General features: G+C 40.5%; 1 protein-coding gene across 1 annotated transcript in view; it reads left to right on the top strand.

Annotated features, from left to right (window-relative positions):
* The window catches only part of LOC126259578 (nuclear pore complex protein Nup205), a 325,077-nt gene that overhangs the window by 102,704 nt on the left and 199,478 nt on the right, over positions 1-22,895 (top strand). The window contains exons 8-9 of the mRNA XM_049956486.1: positions 4,932-5,035; positions 10,924-11,046. Of these exons, the coding sequence (XP_049812443.1) occupies positions 4,932-5,035; positions 10,924-11,046 (227 nt within the window). The remainder of the gene's footprint in view (positions 1-4,931; positions 5,036-10,923; positions 11,047-22,895) is intronic.

Genomic DNA, 22,895 nt, shown 5'->3' with positions numbered 1-22,895 from the left:
TCACCATTTCTGTCGATGCATTTTTGTAGAAGCTGGGGCAGTTTTTGTATGCCCATGTCATACCAGCTCGCCACCATGCTGTTCAGAAAGTTATGAACCTCTTCTTTCACCTCGTCGTCAGAGCTGAATTGCTTTCCGGCCAAATGTTTTTTATCCTAGGGAACAAGTGGTAGTCACTGGGCGCCAAGTCAGGACTATAGGGTTGATGGGTGATGGTGTTCCACTGAAATTTTTGCAAGAAAGCAACTGTCCGCCGTGCGATGTGTGGGCGTGCGTTGTCATCGAGAATGTGTACGCCCTGGGCGAGCGTTGTCATGGAGAATGTGTATGCCCTTGCTCAACATTCCTCTCCTCTGGTTCTGAATTGCCCGTTCGAGTTTTCTCAGAGTCTCACAGTACCTGTCAGCGTTAATTGTGGTCCCAGTGATTCAGCTCCGATGACAAGGTGAAAAAAGAGGTTCATAACTTTCTGAACAGCATGGCGGCGAGCTGGTATGACATGGCCATACAAAAACTGCTACAGCATCAACAAAAATGCATCAACAGAAATGGTGATTATGTCGAAAAATAGCTAAATGTTCAAGCTGTAATCTGATGTAAACCATTGTAAAAATAAACAGGTCTATGTACTTATAAAAAAAAAATAGGAGACCTTACTTTTGGGATTACCCTTGTAAAAATAATTTCAACACATGCATTGAATAAAAGTAGAGGCTACTACAAACATTATCATAGGTCATCAGTGTGTCAAGATTACACACAGAGATCAACTTAATGATTTTCATGCAGAAGAATTTTTTTTTTCTGTGTGCAGTATTGTTGCAATGAATTTTAAGTGTGCTTGTAGGCTTATATCTTTAGTGGTTCCTATGATCACATTCTATCCATCTTGGTGTAATAAAAGGCAGACCTAGAGTCACAGATTTACTTGTCTTGAATTGTCATCTGGTCCCACTGATGTATTGTGGATAGTATAAACTTCTAATATTTTTGAAGTTTGTATTTTTATGAATCATTCATCTGTATAATATATCAATAAGCTGGTCTCAGTATATCTGTACGTAACCTTAGGCGCTGATGACCTACATTACAATATTATCACTAAGTCTGGCAAGTCACTAGTAAACAGATTCTTTCTTTGTCAATATTTCATGATATTTATACTTTCACATAAGATTTTAATGGGTTGCACCTAAATTTCGAAGGCAAAAAGTTTGTGTGTGACAAAATAAGCAAAATTATTGCAGAAAAAGGCGACTTAAACAAAATTCTAAATTTCAGAGGTATTATGAATGCATTTTTTTTTTTTTTTTTTTTTTTTTTTTTTTTTTTTTTTTTTTTTTAGAGTAAATGGTAGCATAGACCAACATCCAAGCAGCCTTAAACAAGAAAAAACTGGCTTAACAGCTAATGGTCTTACGCAGATTAATTTATGTAATGTAGTTGATACTTCAAGTAACTTAAACTTAAACAATGCATTAGTGTCTAGTGGTAACTGCAGTGAAGCACTTCATATGTAGGTAGCTGTGCTTTTGTAAAAAAAAAATTACAATACAAACACAATTAAATGTCTAATGGATAATACCAGAGAAGGAAAGTTGCTACTCACCGTATAGCGGAGATGCTGAGTTGCGATAGGCACAACAAAAAGATTCACACAATTATAGCTTTCAGCCAGTAAGGCCTTTGTCAGCAGTAGACACACATACACTCACGCAAATGCAACTTGCACAAACGTCTGCAGTCTCAGAATTTCATCTCTCTGAGACTGCAGACGTGTGTGTGTGTGTGTGTGTGTGTGTGTGTGTGTGTGTGTGTGTGTGTGTGTGTGTGTAAAGCTTTGCCACCTGGATCCTTCCCTCTAATACCAGCTGTTATGGACTACATCAGGGCTTCACAACATACGTGCTCGCGGAGCAAGCTGTGAGCAGCAAGGTGCGAGCACTGAGCAGCGCGAGCACGCTACCCCCACTACCGGACCAGAGTGGAGAGTGGGGAAAGTCACGTGGGGCACACAACAGCTGCCGCCAGTCAATGTAAATCCGCGGCCACCTGCAGGGATATCACTCACGAATTATTACTGTGACAAATGAAACAAATAAAGGAGAATGTACACATGCCACATAATTTTATTAGCTTAGTGTATGCCTCTACATTCGCATTAATTTGTGAACTGTTACAAAATAAAAGGTGTCACTGAAGTGTGGGATTCTCGGTTATCTTGTACTTTTTGCCCTTTACAATTGCGTCTATGTTCGGAGTAATTGTTCTTGTGCACTTTAGGCGCAGCGTGCAGTTTAAATTTCGATCAGACAATGCGTTTCTCAGCGCGTCTTGTTACATTTCATTGCAGAGAACAGTTGTTCACAAAAATACGTGGAACCGAACATTGATATTATTGTAGCACGCCAGTTTGTGCAAACGAGGAAATCTATCCTGAGGGAAGTGTCTGTAGAATTCCAAAATGTTTTTCTTGTTCTGATATTTGTCTATGTATTCTCTGTCACACTGCAGGTCAATAATTTCCTGCTGCAGCTCAGGACGAATCTCTTAAATATTTGCTGAATATGGAGAGAACAGATCAAAATCACTGTCTAGTGCTGTCAGATCTTGAAAGCGCTGATCAACTAAACTATGTGAATAACGTTCACAGTCTTTGTGAACATCTTGCATGGATGATAATTTAGGAAAATGAGCTAGGTTTCCTGTTTCCAGCTGACTCACCGAAAGTGTCAATTTCTTTTTAAAAGCTCGTATTCGATCTATGAAATGAGTAATTAGCAGATCTTTACCTTGTAGTAAAATGTTCAAAGCATTCAGATGGCTAGTTAAATCTGCTAAGAACGCGAGATCACATTCAAACGTGCGCGCGCATTTCCCCTCCCTCCCCTCCACCCTACTCCGTGACCTTGCACCTGCTCGCGAGCAGGTGCCTGAGCAGACGCGAGTACTCGCGCTCAAAACTGGCCAGTTGTTAAGCCCTGGACTACATAGTTGGGATTTACTATTGCAAAACATCCTTTCTCTACCATAATCCTCCTGGCCTAAACCTCCGCTAACCCACTGTTCTCACATCCTCTGCCCAACAGTGACACCTCTCTCTGTCATCTCACCCCTTCCCAATCCACTCGTCCAAGTCATCTTCCTTGTATGCCGCAGCTCTCCAGCTCTGGTACCCATGTGTCGCATGCCTGTAAGCACGTGCACTTGCTACCCCTCCCTCATGCATTCCTACTACCGTGCACACCTGCTGCCTTTCTCTGAGCTGGTAGCTACCCATCCCTAACGTGCTTTCCACCTGTTTGTCCCTCTAGACACTCCACCTGACAAAACCCCCAGCCGCAGTCCACCTGCTGAACTGCGACCCTGGCATTGGGTGACCAGGTGTGCGTGCGCGTGGAAAACTTTCAAATGTATTTATCAACTAGAAAATCAGATAGAAGAAAATGAAACAATTGTAATTCTGGATTTTATCCTCAAAAAGTGTAAATAGCAATAGGTTCATGAAGTGTACAACTTGTGCTTAAAAACTAATTACCCACCATTTACATTTTACCAAAATTTACACAATTTTTTTAATGTTTCGTGAAATGCGTAGGAGAGGTGCTTTACCGAATTTGATGTTTCTTGTGGTCCTGTGAGAATGACAAAATGTATGTAATTTTTATTTTATGTTAACTATTGTCTGCTAGTGATTAGGATATGAAATTCATTCTGCTGTGGTTTCAATACTGTATTATTAGTGTGCTGCCTTGGTCACTTCATTAAAGTGTTGAGTACCAAAATGTACACAGATTGATAAAAAATGTGATACGGCATAAGAGAATCATTGGAGCACGTGGTTTATCTTGCAAGACTGGTAATAAAGATAAATTATGTGCTGCTCTGTCTCGTGTGTTAAACATGTAATTACTCTGTTGCCTACATAGTATTCACTGGCTGGGTGTTTAGCATACTGTCTTATATGATACGTAAATGTACATGATATTCAACTAGATTTTTTATTTCTTTAATGCTATTTGTATCTGATGGAATTGACATTTCAACTAAGTATAATGAGAATCTACAGTTCTCATATTGATATTGTTGTAATTTTGATAGATTTTCTTCCGAAGTTACAGCACGTAACTTATGCTGTAATAGTGTGTGTTTTGTATAATCTCTCTTTATGATGCGACTGCATCAATTAAATTGAAATACTGACACCTCATCACTTCTCACAGCTCCCATTACAAGCTTTTGTCCCGTACCCCATCCCCTGTCAACATTTTCTGTTGCTGTTTAGAGATGATATTTGATTATGAATGCAGCCACAAGTTGATTAAGGAGGTATTACTATCTTCTTATGAACAAAACATAAGAACTGGCTTACTGCAATATCATACACAGATTTATCTTGAACTCTACATATGTATTTCCGATACTTGCAATTTGTGTTAGTGCAATTGAATGGTCTTCGATTTTTCACTTATTTCAGCATTTTTACTTAACAGTGTGATAATAAAATAAAGAGTAGCAGATGTACAAACTATAACGGTCATATAATTTGTGTGTTTGCTCTGTTATCTTGAAATTGGCCAGGTTGCAAAACTGTATCATTTGATCATGTAAGAAATTTATCTTTTCTCGTATTTACTTGTTTTAATATAAATGCAGTATATTTTTAGTGTAAGTATGTACAGAACACATGTGGTCATTTGCCATTACTTTTAACAACAAATGCGATTTTTAGTCCTTGGCAGGTGCCACCAGTCTTATAGTCCACATACCCCTCCCTCTTCATATTCCTTCCTTACTTATTGTGTATGTTTGTGTTGATTAAAATCATTGCTGTGAAATTGCAGAGGTGTTTCTTGTCATCATTGTTTTTTACATTGTCACCTGAGAATTTATGCGGAAAAGTCAGTCTCAATATCTTGTTTTCTTTGCAGCATTTTCAGAAGAGGATGAAATTCTTGTTGACTCTGCAATAGAGCTTAATGTTTTTGATTTCCTCCATCAGACCTTCCTTATCAATGATTCTTTGTATAATGAGGTAAGAACTACTTATATTTTGGATAGTTTTGTTTGCATGTATTTCAGTTGCACTGTTATTGAAATGGATTATTTACAAGAAAATAATAGCATAAAGTGAATCAACTGTCAAATAAAAATTTGTGCACATGAGCATTTCGAATTATAAATGTTACTGCCGACCGGAGTGGCCAAGCGGTTCTAGGCGCTTCAGTCTGGAACCGCGCGACTGCTACGGTCACAGGTTCGAATCCTGTTTCGGGCATGGATGTGTGTGATGTCCTTAGGCTAGTTAGGTTTAAGTTGTTCTGAGTTCTAGGGAACTGATGACCTAAGCAGTTTGGTCCCATAGTGCTCAGAGCCATTTGAACCATTTTGTAATGTTACTCCTCCTAAAAAAGAGAAAGGATGTAGGTTCTGTATATTTGAAGATGACAAACAGCTCTCAAGATGTGTCTAGCATGTGATAAGAACAGCTGGGGCAGCGGAGATAGAAAGAAGAAACTAACAATTTGATAGTAACGAATCATTAGCAAACTGGAGAAGTTAGAAGCCACAGGTACAGAAAAGAGAGACAAGGAAATGAAGTACCATGAGACAAAGATGTAGACAGATGTCAAAAACATGGGAACAGAGGAATGGAAACTGTAAATAGTAAAAGTAGAGAGGAAAGGAATAAATAAATAAAGAATCGTGTTGAACACAGATCTCTGTAAAAGCAGAACATATGTAATTTGGAAATCTGGCCAAACCATTCAAATATTTCAGTCCAGACACATTCAGTACCCTTTGATTATTTTTTTTTTTTTTTTTAAATATAAAGTTGAACATGCCTATTGTGGGAATGGAATTCAAATTTTAAGACTTAGTTAATGATTCATTGTATAATGCAGAAAAAGACTTGCACACTACTACTGTGTGTCTCAATTATTCATGTCTTTACAAGGATGCTAATTTCAACATGAAGATTGTACAGCCCTGACAATGCCATTATGTGAAAGACATGAGTATTGTTCCATTAAACAATGGTTTTACTTTCAAGAGCAAACATTCAAAAGAAGTGCACTATCTCCATTGTTTTCTGCCAGTTTCAGTTGATGTGATGTGTAGCACATGATGTTGAACAAAAAGTATGTTTCCCTAACACTTAATGAAAAGGTTAAGGTAATCCTGGTGAGTGCGAAAGACACTATTTGGGTGCTAAATAATATTGCATTTCAAATGTGGTAAATCACAAATATCTGGAACTGTAAGAATAGTTTGGGAGAGGATCATAAGTGTAGGTGCTAAAAAACATAAGTTTGTCTGAACCCGTGCTGCAGAGTGACACTTGGAAATCACTAAAGAGAATACAGAGTTTAAGGCAGCCGAAGGATGGCTGGACAGTTTCAAAGAAAGACGCTACATTGTATGGAACAAAGTGTGTGGGGAAACCTAAGAATGTGCAGGAAAGTGTAGCAACGGAATGGAAGACAATATTGCACAACCTGACTGCAAATTATGACTCGAAAAACATGTTCAGTGCCAATGAAACAGGTCTCTCTTATAGTGCACTGCCTTCATAATCTCTAGTGGTTAGAGGTGGAAGAATGACCAAGGAAAGACTTACTATACTGCTGTGTGGAAATGTGTTAGGTGAAATGGAGAAGTCACTGGTGATTGCAAAAGCAGCAAAAACCCGTTGTTCCAAAAACATAGATGTAAGCAAGCTTCCAGTTGCGTGGTGAAGCAGTAAAAAGGTGTGGATGGTGAGTGGTCTTACAGCAGAATGGCTGGGCTCTTTCAGTGCCAAAATGAAAAAAAGAAAAAATGAAAAAAAAAAGTAAGTAGGCAACTTTTCTTTTTCATAAGTAATGCAACTGCCACCCTAAAGTCAACTTACCAAATAGCCGCATACAACCCATGAGCCAGGGAAGTATTTACTCATTAAGTCCCACTGTAGGTGATTATATTGATGCACTCTCTTATTATTAGTGTTGAAGAGGCCAAAAGTGTGTTAGCTCTTGCATGCTAATTTTCTGATGTGTATGCTGTAAATTGGATTGGCATGGGAGTAAGGGAAGCAAAGCCTGAAAACTGTCACAAAGTTTTTCAACAAAGTGGGCTTTGGAGGTGAAGAAGAAGATGCTTCTGCACTGCAGTTGGTGAATTAATCCAAATGCAAAATATTTCATGCCATCCATATGACTACTTTTGGTGTGATGATTTTCTGTCAACTGTCTCCACTTTTACTTCGCCAACAGATCTAATAGAAATCCACAACACAGGTGGTGATGAGGAAACAAACGAAGGAGAGGAGCAGCAAATTGATGTATAAAAGTTAATGTGCCTGAAGAAGCAGTTGCATTCATAAATGATGATATGCAATTTGCAGCAAACACAAATTCTCTCAAGCTGTTGGAACTATGGTATAGTGGAAAAAATTTGTAGAAAAAAAATTTTGAACAGGAAATTCAAACAACTTTTCCTCCTTGATATGTGTCAAAAATGTGAAATTTAAAACAGCAATAATATGTATGTACAACAATAAACAAATTTTAAAGTTACAGCAAAAATACAGACATACCATATTATGTATCAATTAAGTGTAACAGTCTGTAGTTGAGTCAGCATAAGTTGATCCTTGACAGTTGCAAGGGGCTGGATCAGCAGCTTTGTTGGCTTACCTCAACCAATAACTTAACGTGATTTTGCAAACATCTCTATGGCAATGGTTCAGTATTGTCACAACTGTGTAGATGGCTACTGCTTTCGCCTGCAGCCTTAAGGCTTTGCATTTGAAAGCTGGCAACAGCATTGCGAGCTGTCAAGGATCGTGTTATGCTGTTTCAATTTTGGTGTTATAGTGTACAATATACAGTAAATGAACATCTGCTGTGCAGGAGTAAAGGTATGTGAATATGTACATAATTCTAATCTTGTACTTTTGTGCACGATACTTGACAAATTTTGCGTAGCTTAGCGTGTTTTATGTAATCAGGAAACTGATCCAATTTGGAAAATAATTTTGGTCCCATGTGACTCCATTCTGAACAGTGGGCTTAATGTGCAGCTTGTTCAGTTTGAAATGTGATGTATCATTGCTATCAAAGTCTATTGATGTAACATTCCACCGACAAAAGTTAAAAGCACGTTCCTGCGAATGTTTCATACATAGTATAGTAGTTAGACAGCGGCATGGTGTGACACTAAATGTTGACGGACAACACTTATGAAGGAATTGAGAGAGAGACCTCAGGAGTGTGCAACTTGTAAAATTGTTGATAAAATTGTGTATTCTAGCTGAATTTGGAATAATGACTAATAAATGAGGTGACAGTACAAAATTTCTTGTGTGATTATGAAAACAAGTAAAGTTAAACTTGCTCTCACGGACAACAAAAGGTGGTTTAGAATAACTTCGAATTTCAACCAGGAAATTTCAACTTCTTTGTTGGTTGCTATAGTTTGTGTGTAAGCTTTTTGAATCACTTTACATAAACTCAAAAGTATATCATTAAGGGTGCAATCTTTCCCACACAGATGTGCCTTATAACATTTGTTACATGTGGCTTCAGCAAAGGTGCACTTGCACAGTTAATAATTAAATCCGCCATGTTAGTAGGCTTAATTAATAGGCAGATTTGTAATCTTCCTAGCACAGCCAAGTTTGTTGCAAGTACAGTTCACAGCAATTACTTAAACAGTCCCTCCCCCAAATTTCAACTACTGTCAGTAATGGTAAAACAATAGATGTGTACCTGTCTAAAAAGGCCTCTGTCACTATGATCCATGTTATACTTCAGAAACTTTGTTAGTCAGTCATTTGTTGATATGCGAGAAAAATTCCCCCCTGCAAATTAATACAACAAAAGATAACAACTCAGTTCGGTAGAACGTGGCTCGAGACTATGAACTTCTGCATCTACATATGTACCCCACAAGTCGACATACGGTGCATGGCAAAAGGTACCACATACCACAACTAGTAATTTCCTTTCTTGTTCTACTTGCAGATAGAGCAAGGAAAAAATGAGTGTCTAAAAGCCTCTGTACGAGCCCCGATTTCTCACACCGTATCTTCGTGGTCCATACATAAAATATACGTCGGTAGCTGTAGAATCATTCTGCAGTCAGTAGTCAGATCCCGGTTCTCTAAATTTTGGCAACAATGCCTCGCCAAAAGAGCACTGTCTTCCCTCCCGGGATTATCATTTGAGTTCCCAAATCACTCCCATAATACTTGCGTGCTGATCTAACCTACCGGTAACAAATGTAGCAGCACACCTCTGAATGGCTTCGCTGTCTTTCATTAATCGCACCAGGGAGGGTCCTAAACACTTGAACAGTGCACACTAACATCCTGTACGCCATCTACTTTATAGGTGAACTACACTTTATCAAAATTCTTCCAATAACATGGAAGTCAAGCATTCACCTTCACTACTACCAAGATGCATTAATTCCATTCCACATAACTTTGCAGTGTTACACCTAGATATTTAATTGATATAGCTGTGACAAACATCACCTTACTAGTGCTGTATTCAAACGATACAGGATTGTTTTTCATAATCGTCCGTGTTAACTTAAATTTTTCTAGGTGTTGACTAAGTTGCCACTGATCACACCAACTAGAAACTTTGTAATCTTGTATCCTCGTACTACTGGGTCACTACTGACAGTACCCTTGTCTCTGATGAACACTCACCATCAAAGACAACATTCTGGTTACTGTTACTTATGAAGTCTTCAGGCCCCTCTTATACCTGGAAACCTATTCTGTATGCTCGTACTGCTGCGGGGCGCCGTGTCAGATGCTTTCCAGAAATCTAGGAATTTAGAATCTGCCTGTTGCCCTCCATCCGTGGTTTATATCATACGAGATAAGTGCAAGCTGAATTTCGCACAGCTGTGATTTCTAAGTCTTTGCTGATTTGTGGGCAGAAGCTTTTCTGTCTCGGGGGAATTTATTGTTTTCAAACTCAAAATGTGTTCAAGAATTAGCTCACACTTCTTAGTGCTAGATAAGAGTGCTGAAATAACAATGCACAAAATGTGGCACAGAAATTAAAGTAAATAGTCCGGATTGTGGCACAGGTAAACAGTGTTGTCTTGTGATCTAACAGTGACTGCAAGAAAGTGTAAAGTACACAGTCAATGAAGGTACGTTTAGTTAGCTATCCTCCTCATCGTATCGAACTTGAATTTATTAAATGTGGTCTGTTGCAGATTGCTAATTATAATTTCCATTCCTTCTTACCTGGTGTAGCTAAGTTTATTTCGGTTTAACACTTCATAAGTTTTGTTTCTGTAGTTCTCTCTCTTCTCTTCCCTTTCCTGTTGGGCAAAAAGTTCGACACCATTATAAGCTCGTGTGTCACTAACTTTTTGTCTGTTTGTATAGATTTTTTCCTGTTCTGTATACCTTTCATGTCTGTATCAGCTTTAATCAAAGACTTTTGTGCTTTAGCAGAGATATTTTATCAAAGGAAAATCAGCTAAGATAACTAATTAATTTGAGACTGAATATCTGGCCAGTACTGAACTCTAGGAGACAAAATGTGCATTACTTCCTACAGACATGTACTGTGAGAGGACATGGACCTTCCTGCAACCAGTTGGCTCCAGTCATCGTGGGGTCTGAAAAATAGACCCTCCCACAATGCACTCTCTTTTCCTCCCTGAGGGAGGAACTATTAGTTCTGAAATGTAGGTGGTGTGCCATTTATATTATTGTGTGCGTCTGTCAGAAGTAATGCGCATTTCATGTCATGAATTTAAGTACTGGCCAGCAATTCTGCCCCAGTTTTATCAGACAGTGTTTTAAGCAGTCTCATTGCCTGATTGAAGCTTCACAAATTGTTTCTTGTATTACATGTAACTTAATCCAGATTTAAATAAGAATACTTTCTCTTTTTTTGTTGACAGGCATTCTACTTGCAAAGATTGCACACACTGATTACAGACTTCATCATGTTCATGCCTTTCAAGGTCAAAGAACTTCGAAATCGGGCAGATGAAACTGCCCGTACGATGCAAGTGTATATGCAGGTGAGTGGGAGTATTCTTTTCCCATGCGCCCTCCATTATATTATAAAATTATGTTTTGAGGAACTCTTTTTTTCTGTCTCAGAAAATATTAATTGCCTGAGAAAGTGTTGTTATAATTTTTGATGTCCGGTACATATTTTTGCACATTTTTTAGGCAATCTGGAGTACAAAACTACTGTTTCTGAATACATATTTTGATTTGTTCTGAAGAACCCTGCTCTCAACAAAAGAAATTGCAAAAGTCTAAAAGTGTGGCACCAGACACAAAAATGGCTTCCACTAACACTAAAAAGTTTATACTCGGCTCAGAGGAGTACGCTTACCACATACATGACATTTAATAAGCAACACTTCTGTTGGCTGCTCGGTTGGTTAGTATGTTGTATGTATGTGGCCCTCAGTGTTGAGTTCCTTGGCACCGTTACTAAACTAATTTAAGACAAATGTTGCAAAAATATTTAAAATTTTGTGTTGAAAGGTAAAATACGAAACGGAAATCTGATTCACTTCGCTCCATTCTCCTTTGCACAGAAACGCAAATGACGTAAGAATAGGGTGTGAGCCAGTCTGTAAAATTGATTGTTCTAATACACATACAATAACTACACTATAGCTAAAATAATGTAAGAATGGATTGTCAGTTTTTGATCACTGAGAAAAAAAGAAAAAAAATATTTTGAGCCAGCCACACTAACATACACAAAATGTTGTCATAACGTTTTTAAGTCTTTCGCAACACGGACCACACTAGTTTCATCATCTCTCGACATGGAGGTCAGATCATCTGGTAATGCAAAACACATCCTGTTACATCGTCTGTATATACCGGTACGCCACAATCGCTCTCCACTGGTGTGCTCAGTCACTGGAGGAGAAATCCTTGCATCAGAGCACAGTGCCCTACCTACAGGCACATCGAAAGTAGTTCTTCCTGGCTCAGCAGCCAGAAAGACTGATACAGCCGTAATGTCCTCTGCAAAAGCAATGAATCCCCATTTAGATGCCACATAAAATTCCGTAAAACTTGGATTTTAAAATGAAGCCTTGGGTAAAATTCTTTATGTACCCTAATAACTCTAAAGTAATTCTGGATATCCCTATTAGCCAGACTGGCGAACATCTTGACCCTTGATAAATCACAGTAATAGGGTCCTGATTAAGTGCCACTATGTCTGACTTGGTATAAATCCAAAATGACCTTGTTGCTCGTAGCCTGTTTACAAATGCCCACATTGTTGGAGAGCGAGCCACAGTACCGAATGCCAGTGACCACAGGGTTGAAAGTAGGCTGCACACATGTCGCATGTTGAGGGTCTTCCTCTTGATGACAAGAAGTTGCTCACCAGCCTCTACACAGAGGCTGGGAATCGGACTGGTCGTAAATGCCTTCGTTGCTAACCTAATCCCCTCACAGTGAACAGCACTGGCGATTTTAAGATGTGATGGCCTAGATGAGTCAGGAACTGTACATTCGTAGTGAAGGCAGGCACACACAAAAGCCTCTAAGAACTGGAGTGGACATGTTCAGTCTGATCATCAGCTGAGGCTGAGGCATTTTAATATATTCAGTGACTAGGATTTTAGCCATTATAATCTCAGGTGTGGTAACTGTGTCAGCCTCTGATGAAGTGTAAGACACAGAAATCTCAATGAACTGTTAAAACTGATGACAGTGACAGAGTCATACCAAATGGTGAGCATCTCGTGGAACACGGCCCGTCTCAGCTCGGTGTATGTCTGGCGAATGTGGGATACCTTAGCTGGGGACTGATGGCGGCTGCCAGTCCTCTGTAACGGTAAGCTCTGGGCCTGTTTCAGCAACTGCTATACGCACATTAGTGGATTGTTGTCTGTCATAGGGAGCTGGCACGGGTTCTGGCCTTAATGATCTGCATTGCGAGGATATAAAATGCTACTTGGGTGCTGGCTGTTTAGGTGAAAAATTCATTAGCAGGCAGCCACAGTGGCACCTGCTGAATCCTCGTTGTATAAGGCTTCCTCCTGCTTCTGCTGTCATGTATAAGGCTTGCTCATTCTTCTGCTGTCTTACTTAATCATTGAACCAGCGACACAGTCAAATGAGTCTAGTAAATCTTTTACCGTGTACACATGTGAGTTCGTACTAGCAAAAACTGTAAACAAATAGTTACAGTTCCTCATAAATGGTATTTTATATAAAGGTAATGAAGAATAATGACTTCATTCTAGTATTTGACTCTAAAGATAATTTTTCCCATCCATTTTCCTACTTTTCAATACTAAGGTTATCTACTATTGGCAGTTTTTGTTCACCACCTGTAGCTGTGCATGCACACTAACTGGAATCAGCACCGAGATCATGAACAGCTTTCTGCCTACATCTACATCTACATCTACATCCATACTCCGCAAGCCACCTGACGGTGTGTGGCGGAGGGTACCCTATCGGTTCTCCCTTCTATTCCAGTCTCGTATTGTTCGTGGAAAGGAGGATTGTCGGTATGCTTCTGTGTGGGCTCTAATCTCTCTGATTTTATCCTCACGGTCTCTTCGCGAGATATACGTAGGAGGGAGCAATATACTGCTTGACTCTTCGGTGAAGGTATGTTCTCGAAACTTCAACAAAAGCCCGTACCGAGCTACTGGGCGTCTCTCCTGCAGAGTCTTCCACTGGAGTTTATCTATCATCTCCGTAACGCTTTCGCGATTACTAAATGATACTGTAACGAAGCGCGCTGCTCTCCGTTGGATCTTCTCTATCTCTTCTATCAACCCTATCTGGTACTGATCCCACACTGTTGAGCAGTATTCAAGCAGTGGGCGAACAAGCGTACTGTAACCTACTTCCTTTGTTTTCGGATTGCATTTCCTTAGGATTCTTCCAATGAATCTCAGTCTGGCATCTGCTTTACCGGCGATCAACTTTATATGATCATTCCATTTTAAATCACTCCTAATGCGTACTCCCAGATAATTTATGGAATTAACTGCTTCCAGTTGCTGACCTGCTATTTTGTAGCTAAATGATAAGGGATCTATCTATGTATTCGCAGCACATTACACTTGTCTACATTGAGATTCAATTGCCATTCCCTGCACCATGCATCAATTCGCTGCAGATCCTCCTGCATTTCAGTACAATTTTCCATTGTTACAACCTCTCGATACACCACAGCATCATGTGCAAAAAGCCTCAGTGAACTTCCAATGTCATCCACAAGGTCATTTATGTATATTGTGAATAGCAACGGTCCTATGACACTCCCCTGCGGCACACCTGAAATCACTCTTACTTTGGAAGACTTCTCTCCATTGAGAACGACATGCTGCGTTCTGTGATCTAGGAACTCTTCAATCCAATCACACAATTGGTCTGATAGTCCATATGCTCTTACTTTGTTCATTAAACGACTGTGGGGAACTGTATCGAATGCCTTGCGGAAGTCAAGAAACACGGCACCTACCTGTGAACCCGTGTCTGGCTCTCTGAGTCTCGTGGACGAATAGCGCGAGCTGGGTTTCACACGACCGTCTTTTTCGAAACCCATGCTGATTCCTACAGAGTGTATTTCTAGTCTCCAGAAAAGTCATTATACTCGAACATAATACATGTTCCAAAATTCTACAACTGATCGACGTTAGAGATATGGGTCTATAGTTCTGCACATCTGTTCAACGTCCCTGCCTCTGAGCATTTCTGCACTGCACGGTGGAGCGAGTTTAGCATGAATGCAATTTTAGTCACAACAGCTATTCTTGCTATATTATTAATGACTGCAGTGAAAAAAAGGCACAAAGATTTAACATGTTGACACATACTGAGACTAGTAATGAAAAATAAAAAATATGTACATACGAATGTACAACAGTTAAATTCCCATCTTCATAATCAAAAGATTAGTGAGGAAATAAAAAGCAAGACTACATAAAAGAGAGAGTTCAGAGCTTTCAGATCGCTCAACACTAGTATTATGTTATAGATTTGACATGAGCTCTACAGATACTACAGACTATGAAGTCTGTCCAATAGGGTGATCAAGCCCATCATGAGTCTGCATTGTGGTGTAGATTCCCAACTCGCTGGAAGAATGAGGATGAAGAGCAAGACAAGCCTCACCGTTACGGTTGCATCTTGTTGCAGTGAAATATTAATGGTTTCAGAACACATGTGGAAGAACTGAAATTTCTAGTGCAGGGTGTGCTTGTTAGAGACATTTTGAAATTACTGAGCTTTTTGCTCAATCCACTGCAAGGATGACATGAGTGGGAAAATGACAGGAGGAGGAGTAACTTTGTTTGTAAATAATACACACAAGTCCTCTGCTATATCCTTGGTTATCGACTACCGGGCAGCTGCAGTTGAAAGCGTGCGGTACAGTAGATTATAGTATGCTCTCACTACTTGCTGCTACAAGAGGCAGTCAGATACAAGTCTTTATAAAAGACCTTAGAGAACAACACTCTTCATCATTTTTCTTGCTGGGAGACTTCAGTGTACCCAATGTTTAATGAGGCTTGGGGGTGTCGGAGGACTGTGTGATGTCTCAGGAGCTGTGTACACCACCTCTGGCAGCCACAGACATTTCTGCACTATCTCACTCATCCACAGCCATGGGCCCTCTTTCTCCTTACTTGCTGTCGCAGATTCTGATCAGTGAGTAGGTTGAAGACCTACACTCTGGTAACTATGTTCCATTGTGGATACAGCTAGCAAATGGAGCAGTCCCTGAAAGGGAGCTACCAAGATGAGTGATCAGCAGAGCCAACTGTATGCTGTGGAGCGAGCTGACTGTTTCTGGACTTTTGAACAGGATCCATGAATGGGTGGATAACGTAGTGTGTTCCTTCATGCTGCTGATGTATCTGTAACAAAGTCCTTGGGTCACCTTAGCAGGCAGCATGTACCTTGATGAGTGACCTACTATTTGCTGTTGATGTTAATTTGGCTTTCTTTGCTAATACATCAGTCCTAATTGAAAATGAGATTTCTGGAAGAATTCCAGAAAGTGCCAAAACATTTTAGAACAACCTGAATCTTGGTTCCATCAAAATAGACTAAACCCAAATGTAACTAAAACCAAAATGATGCAGTTTGAAACTAAATCATTAGAAAAGAGTGAAAAGAATATAACTTACCATCATTAGAATATCACAGAGGCAAATCATGTTATGTCCTTAGTTCTAAATTTTGATAAAAAGTTAAATTAGAAGGTTCACATTGACTATTTAGCAAACAAACTTAGTAGGTGAGCATCTTCAGTGCCTATTTCGTAAGATAACACAAACATAGGCACCAGAAAGGTAGTTTACTATAGCTGCTTTGAGATGGTTGTTGGTTATAGCATAATTTTCTGGGGAAATTCAGCAAGTGTCTCAAGGCTCCTAGTATATATATATATATATAGATGATGAGACTTACCAAACAAAAGCGCTGGCAGGTCGATAGACACACAAACACAAATATACACACAAAATTCAAGCTTTCGCAACAAACTGTTGCCTCATCAGGAAAGAGGGGAAGGAGAGGGAAAGACGAAAGGATGTGGGTTTTAAGGGAGAGGATAAGGAGTCATTCCAATCCCGGGAGCGGAAAGACTTACCTTAGGGGGGAAAAAAGGACAGGTATACACTCGCACACACACACACATCCATCCACACATCCAGACACAAGCAGATATATATATATATATATATATATATATATATATATATATATATATATATATATATATATACCCCTAAGGTAAGTCTTTCCGCTCCCGGGATTGGAATGACTCCTTACCCTCTCCCTTAAAACCCACATCCTTTCGTCTTTCCCTCTCCTTCCCTCTTTCCTGATGAGGCAACAGTTTGTTGCGAAAGCTTGAATTTTGTGTGTATATTTGTGTTTGTTTGTGTGTCTATCGACCTGCCAGCGCTTTTGTTTGGTAAGTCTCATCATCTTTCTTTTTAGATATATTTTTTCCACGTGGAATGTTTCCCTCTGTTTTTATATATATATATATATATATATCTTACCAAATGAAAGTGCTGGCAGGTCGACAGACATACAAACGAACACAAACATACACACAAAATTCAAGCTTTCGCAACAAACTGTTGCCTCATCAGGAAAGAGGGAAGGAGAGGGGAAGACGAAAGGATGTGGGTTTTTTCCTACGTGGAATGTTTCCCTCTATATGGTTATAATAGAGGGAAACATTCCACGTAGGAAAAATATATCTAAAAACAAAGATGATGTGACTTACCAAATGAAAGTTCTGGCAGGTCGACAGACACACAAACGAACACAAACATACACACAAAATTCAAGCTTTCGCAACAAACTGTTGCCTCATCAGGAAAGAGGGAAGGAGAGGGAAAGACGAAAGGATGTGGGTTTTAAGGAAGAGGGTAAGGAGTCATTCCAATCCCGGGAGCGGAAAGACTTACCTTAGGGGGAAAAAGGACGGGTATACACTCGCGCGCACACACACACATATCCATCCACACATATACAGACACAAGCAGACATATTTAAAGACAAAGAGTTTGGGCAGAGATGTCAGTCGAGGCAGAAGTGCAGAGGCAAAGATGTTGTTGAATGACAGTTGAGGTATGAATGGCGGCAACTTGAAATTAGCGGAGATTGAGGCCTGGTGGATAACGAGAAGAGAGGATATATTGAAGAGCAAGTTCCCATCTCCGGAGTTCGGATAGGTTGGTGTTAGTGGCAAGTATCCAGATAACCCGGACGGTGTAACACTGCGCCAAGATGTGCTGGCCGTGCACCAAGGCATGTTTAGCCACAGGGTGATCCTCATTACCAACAAACACTGTCTGCCTGTGTCCATTCATGCGAATGGACAGTTTGTTGCTGGTCATTCCCACATAGAATGCATCACAGTGTAGGCAGGTCAGTTGGTAGATCACGTGGGTGCTTTCACACGTGGCTCTGCCTTTGATCGTGTACACCTTCCGGGTTACAGGACTGGAGTAGGTGGTGGTGGGAGGGTGCATGGGACAGGTTTTACACCGGGGGCGGTTACAAGGGTAGGAGCCAGAGGGTAGGGAAGGTGGTTTGGGGATTTCATAGGGATGAACTAACAGGTTACGAAGGTTAGGTGGACGGCGGAAAGACACTCTTGGTGGAGTGGGGAGGATTTCATGAAGGATGGATCTCATTTCAGGGCAGGATTTGAGGAAGTCGTATCCCTGCTGGAGAGCCACATTCAGAATCTGATCCAGTCCCGGAAAGTATCCTGTCACAAGTGGGGCACTTTTGTGGTTCTTCTGTGGGAGGTTCTGGGTTTGAGAGGATGAGGAAGTGGCTCTGGTTATTTGCTTCTGTACCAGGTCGGGAGGGTAGTTGCGGGATGCGAAAGCTGTTGTCAGGTTGTTGGTGTAATGCTTCAGGGATTCCGGACTGGAGCAGATTCGTTTGCCACGAAGACCTAGGCTGTAGGGAAGGGACCGTTTGATGTGGAATGGGTGGCAGCTGTCGTAATGGAGGTACTGTTGCTTGTTGGTGGGTTTGATGTGGACGGACGTGTGAAGCTGGCCATTGGACAGGTGGAGGTCAACATCAAGGAAAGTGGCATGGGATTTGGAGTAGGACCAGGTGAATCTGATGGAACCAAAGGAGTTGAGGTTGGAGAGGAAATTCTGGAGTTCTTCTTCACTGTGAGTCCAGATCATGAAGATGTCATCAATAAATGTGTACCAAACTTTGGGTTGGCAGGCCTGGGTAACCAAGAAGGCTTCCTCTAAGCGACCCATGAATAGGTTGGCGTACGAAGGGGCCATCCTGGTACCCATGGCTGTTCCCTTTAATTGTTGGTATGTCTGGTCTTCAAAAGTGAAGAAGTTGTGGGTCAGGATGAAGCTGGCTAAGGTAATGAGGAAAGAGGTTTTAGGTAGGGTGGCAGGTGATCGGCGTGAAAGGAAGTGCTCCATCGCAGCGAGGCCCTGGACGTGCGGGATATTTGTGTATAAGGAAGTGGCATCAATGGTTACAAGGATGTTTTCTGGGGGTAACGGATTGGGTAAGGATTCCAGGCGTTCGAGAAAGTGGTTGGTGTCTTTGATGAAGGATGGGAGACTGCATGTAATGGGTTGAAGGTGTTGATCTACGTAGGCAGAGATACGTTCTGTGGGGGCTTGGTAACCAGCTACAATGGGGCGGCCGGGATGATTGGGTTTGTGAATTTTAGGAAGAAGGTAGAAGGTAGGGGTGCGGGGTGTTGGTGGGGTCAGGAGGTTGATGGAGTCAGGTGAAAGGTTTTGTAGGGGGCCTAAGGTTCTGAGGATTCCTTGAAGCTCCGCCTGGACATCAGGAATGGGATTACCTTGGCAAACTTTGTATGTGGTGTTGTCTGAAAGCTGACGCAGTCCCTCAGCCACATACTCCCGACGATCAAGTACCACAGTCGTGGAACCCTTGTCCGCCGGAAGAATGACGATGGACCGGTCAGCCTTCAGATCACGGATAGCCTGGGCTTCAGCAGTGGTGATGTTGGGAGTAGGATTAAGGTTTTTTAAGAAGGATTGAGAGGCAAGGCTGGAAGTCAGAAATTCCTGGAAGGTTTGGAGAGGGAATGTTTCCCTCTATTAACAGAGGGAAACATTCCACGTGGAAAAATATATATATATATATATATATATATATATATATATATATATATATATATATATATATATATATATATATATATAAAAATAGAGGGAAACATTCCACATGGGAAAAATATATCTAAAAACAAAGATGATGTGACTTACCGAACGAAAGTGCTGGCAGGTCGATAGACACACAAACAAACACACAAAATTCAACCTTTCGCAACAAACTGTTGCCTCATCAGGAAAGTGAAAGTGCTGGCAGGTCGACAGACACACAAACACATACACACAAAATTCAAGCTTTCGCAACAAACTGTTGCCTCATCAGGAAAGAGGGAAGGAGAGGGAAAGACGCGCACACACACACATGTCCATCCACACATTTGTGTGCGCGAGTGTATACCCGTCCTTTTTTCCCCCTAAGGTAAGTCTTTCCGCTCCCGGGATTGGAATGACTCCTTACCCTCTCCCCTAAAACCCACATCCTTTCGTCTTTCTCTCTCCTTCCCTCTTTCCTGATGAGGCAACAGTTTGTTGCGAAAGCTTGAATTTTGTGTGTGTGTTTGTGTTTGTTTGTGTGTCTGTCGACCTGCCAGGACTTTCATTCGGTAAGTCACATCATATATTTCATGAAGAATCCAAGAGGCCATGAAACTAGCACAAGCACCACGAACACGGAAACACCGTTGGTGGAACCACACATGTGACCAAGCAATGGACCAACGAATCAGCGCATGGAAAAAATTTAGTTGCCATAAATCCCAAGAGAATTGGATGAACTTCTTGAAAACACAGAAGCAATCAAGCAAAATCATTCGCAGTGAAAAACGACAGTATGACAAACGGCGACTGACAGAGATCGAATCGGACTTCATGAAGAACAATACAAGAAACTTCTACAGAACGTTCCGAGAAAATATGACTGGATATCAACCACCCAACTTGTGCTTCAGAAGACCGGATGGAACCTAGAAGCCAATACCAAAAACAATTGTGACATTCTGGCAAAGTACTTTGAAAAACTGCTCAACACGGACCCCCCCCCCCCCCCCCATGGAAGAAATGATGACAGAAACGAGCACATACAATCCAGATAGTGAACCTCCAACTCTAGAAGAAGTTAAAGAAATAATAAAGTCACTCAAGAATCGTAGAGCACCAGGAGAAGATGGCATCATCGCGGAAATCTGGAAATTACAAGACCCAGAACTCACCAAAGACATCCACAGGATCTTGGAAGACATCTGGAAGACCATGAAAATTCCTGACGACTGGAAAACTGCCCTGATACACCCACTACACAAAAAAGGTGACAAGACTAACCCGAACAACTACAGAGGAATATCCCTACTACCGGTCACATACAAGATCCTCTCTAAAGCTTTACTGAACAGACTAGAATGCCAAACCGACCACTTGATTGGGGAATACCAAGCAGGCTTCCGTAAAGAGCGGTCTTGTGCAGAACAAATTTGGAACCTGAAAATGATTTTACAACACAAACAGAACCTGATCATTACCTTTGTTGACTTCAAAAAGGCGTACGACTCTATCGACCGGAAAACTCTCTTCAAAATTCTAGCAGAATACAAAGTAGACAACAAAACACGGGCTATCATAGAGCAAACTTTAACCAACACGACCTCCAAAGTAAAGTTCTGTGGGGAACTATCAGAGCCCTTTGAAATTCGCACAGGTGTCCGACAAGGCGATGGCCTCTCACCTCTCCTTTTCAATCTGGTGTTAGATAAGGTCATAAAAGAATGGGAAACATCACAACAGGGGATAACCTTAGGGAACCTACAGATTAAATGCCTGGCTTTTGCAGACGATTTGGCGATTGTCACGAAAGGTATAAAGGAAACAAAAGACGCTATTGAAAAACTGCACGAAATCGCTTCCAAAACTGGACTACAGATCTCTTACGAAAAGACACAGTTTATGAGCACAAAGAAACTCTCATCTCTGAACACAAAGTATGGCACGATTTACAAAACGGCAAACTTCAAATACCTCGGTGAAACACTACAAATGAGTGGACATAACAGAGACTCAAACGAAGAAAGAAAGACTAAACTGGAAAAGGCATACAAAGTAGTGTGGAATCATTACAACAAGAAGTCTATTTCACAAAAAGCCAAATTACGCCATTATGACACGGTGGTGCTCCCCGAGGCACTATATGCAGCAGAGACCACACTAATCCTAGGGCATACACGTATCAGACAATTAGAAAAAGTAGAACGGAAAATACTTAGGAAAATATTTGGCGCAACTAACAACAATGGAATATGGATCAAGAAACCTACAGAGGAACTGTACAAACATACGGAGACAATCACAGAAAAGATTAGAAAACGCAGACTACTATTCTATGGACACCTATACAGAATGCCATCACACAGGCTGACCAAACAGATCTTTGACTGGGTAACCACCTCATAGCCAGAAGATGAAAGAAATATGGGCAACCAAAAAGGCAATCAAGATGAAGCCGAAGACACAAAGCCGAGAAAAAGCATTGGACAGAGGACCGGAAACAGAAACACAGCGAGCGAATGAGGGAAGTTTGGGCAGCAAGGAAGGCAGCAAAAGGAACTGGCCATGTAGTTTAGTCCAAATGCGCTCTTTAAGGGCAAAACACACACACACACACAGATATATATATATATATATATATATATATATATATATATATATATATATATATATATATATATATATATATATATATATATATGAATATAACAGAGGGAAACATTCCACGTGGAAAAATATATCTAAAGAACTTCCTCTTTCCTGATGAGGCAACAGTTTGTTGCGAAAGCTTGAATTTTGTGTGTATATTTGTGTTTGTTTGTGTGTCTATCGACCTGCCAGCGCTTTTGTTTGGTAAGTCTCATCAATTATATATATATATATATATATATATATATATATATAAGGAATATGTGTGTTGCCAAACAGTGGCAATCATGTTGACCACTGTTAAAAATTTTTTTGTTTGAGGTGCTCTTATTCAAAGACCAACATATCTTCGACACTTCCCATTTCCACCACAACCACAACATTCACCATAGTGATGATTTTAAACTTACAGTAAAACATTTAAAACTCTTATGCCCAAACACCAAAGTATATGGAATTAAAAATTCACACTATATTTACACAGAGCTTGGTTCACTGAAAAGATTGCTCTTTACTCTTCTGGTAGAAAAGTGCTATTATTCTATTAAAGAATTCATTTAGAACAGTTTCATAGTTTGAATAAG

The sequence above is a fragment of the Schistocerca nitens genome, chromosome 5 (assembly GCF_023898315.1).
Source record: "Schistocerca nitens isolate TAMUIC-IGC-003100 chromosome 5, iqSchNite1.1, whole genome shotgun sequence".
NCBI classification, from domain to species: Eukaryota; Metazoa; Arthropoda; class Insecta; order Orthoptera; family Acrididae; genus Schistocerca; species Schistocerca nitens.
The sequence above is the reverse complement of the archived record's forward strand: the minus strand, read 5'-3'. Positions and strand labels throughout refer to the sequence as shown.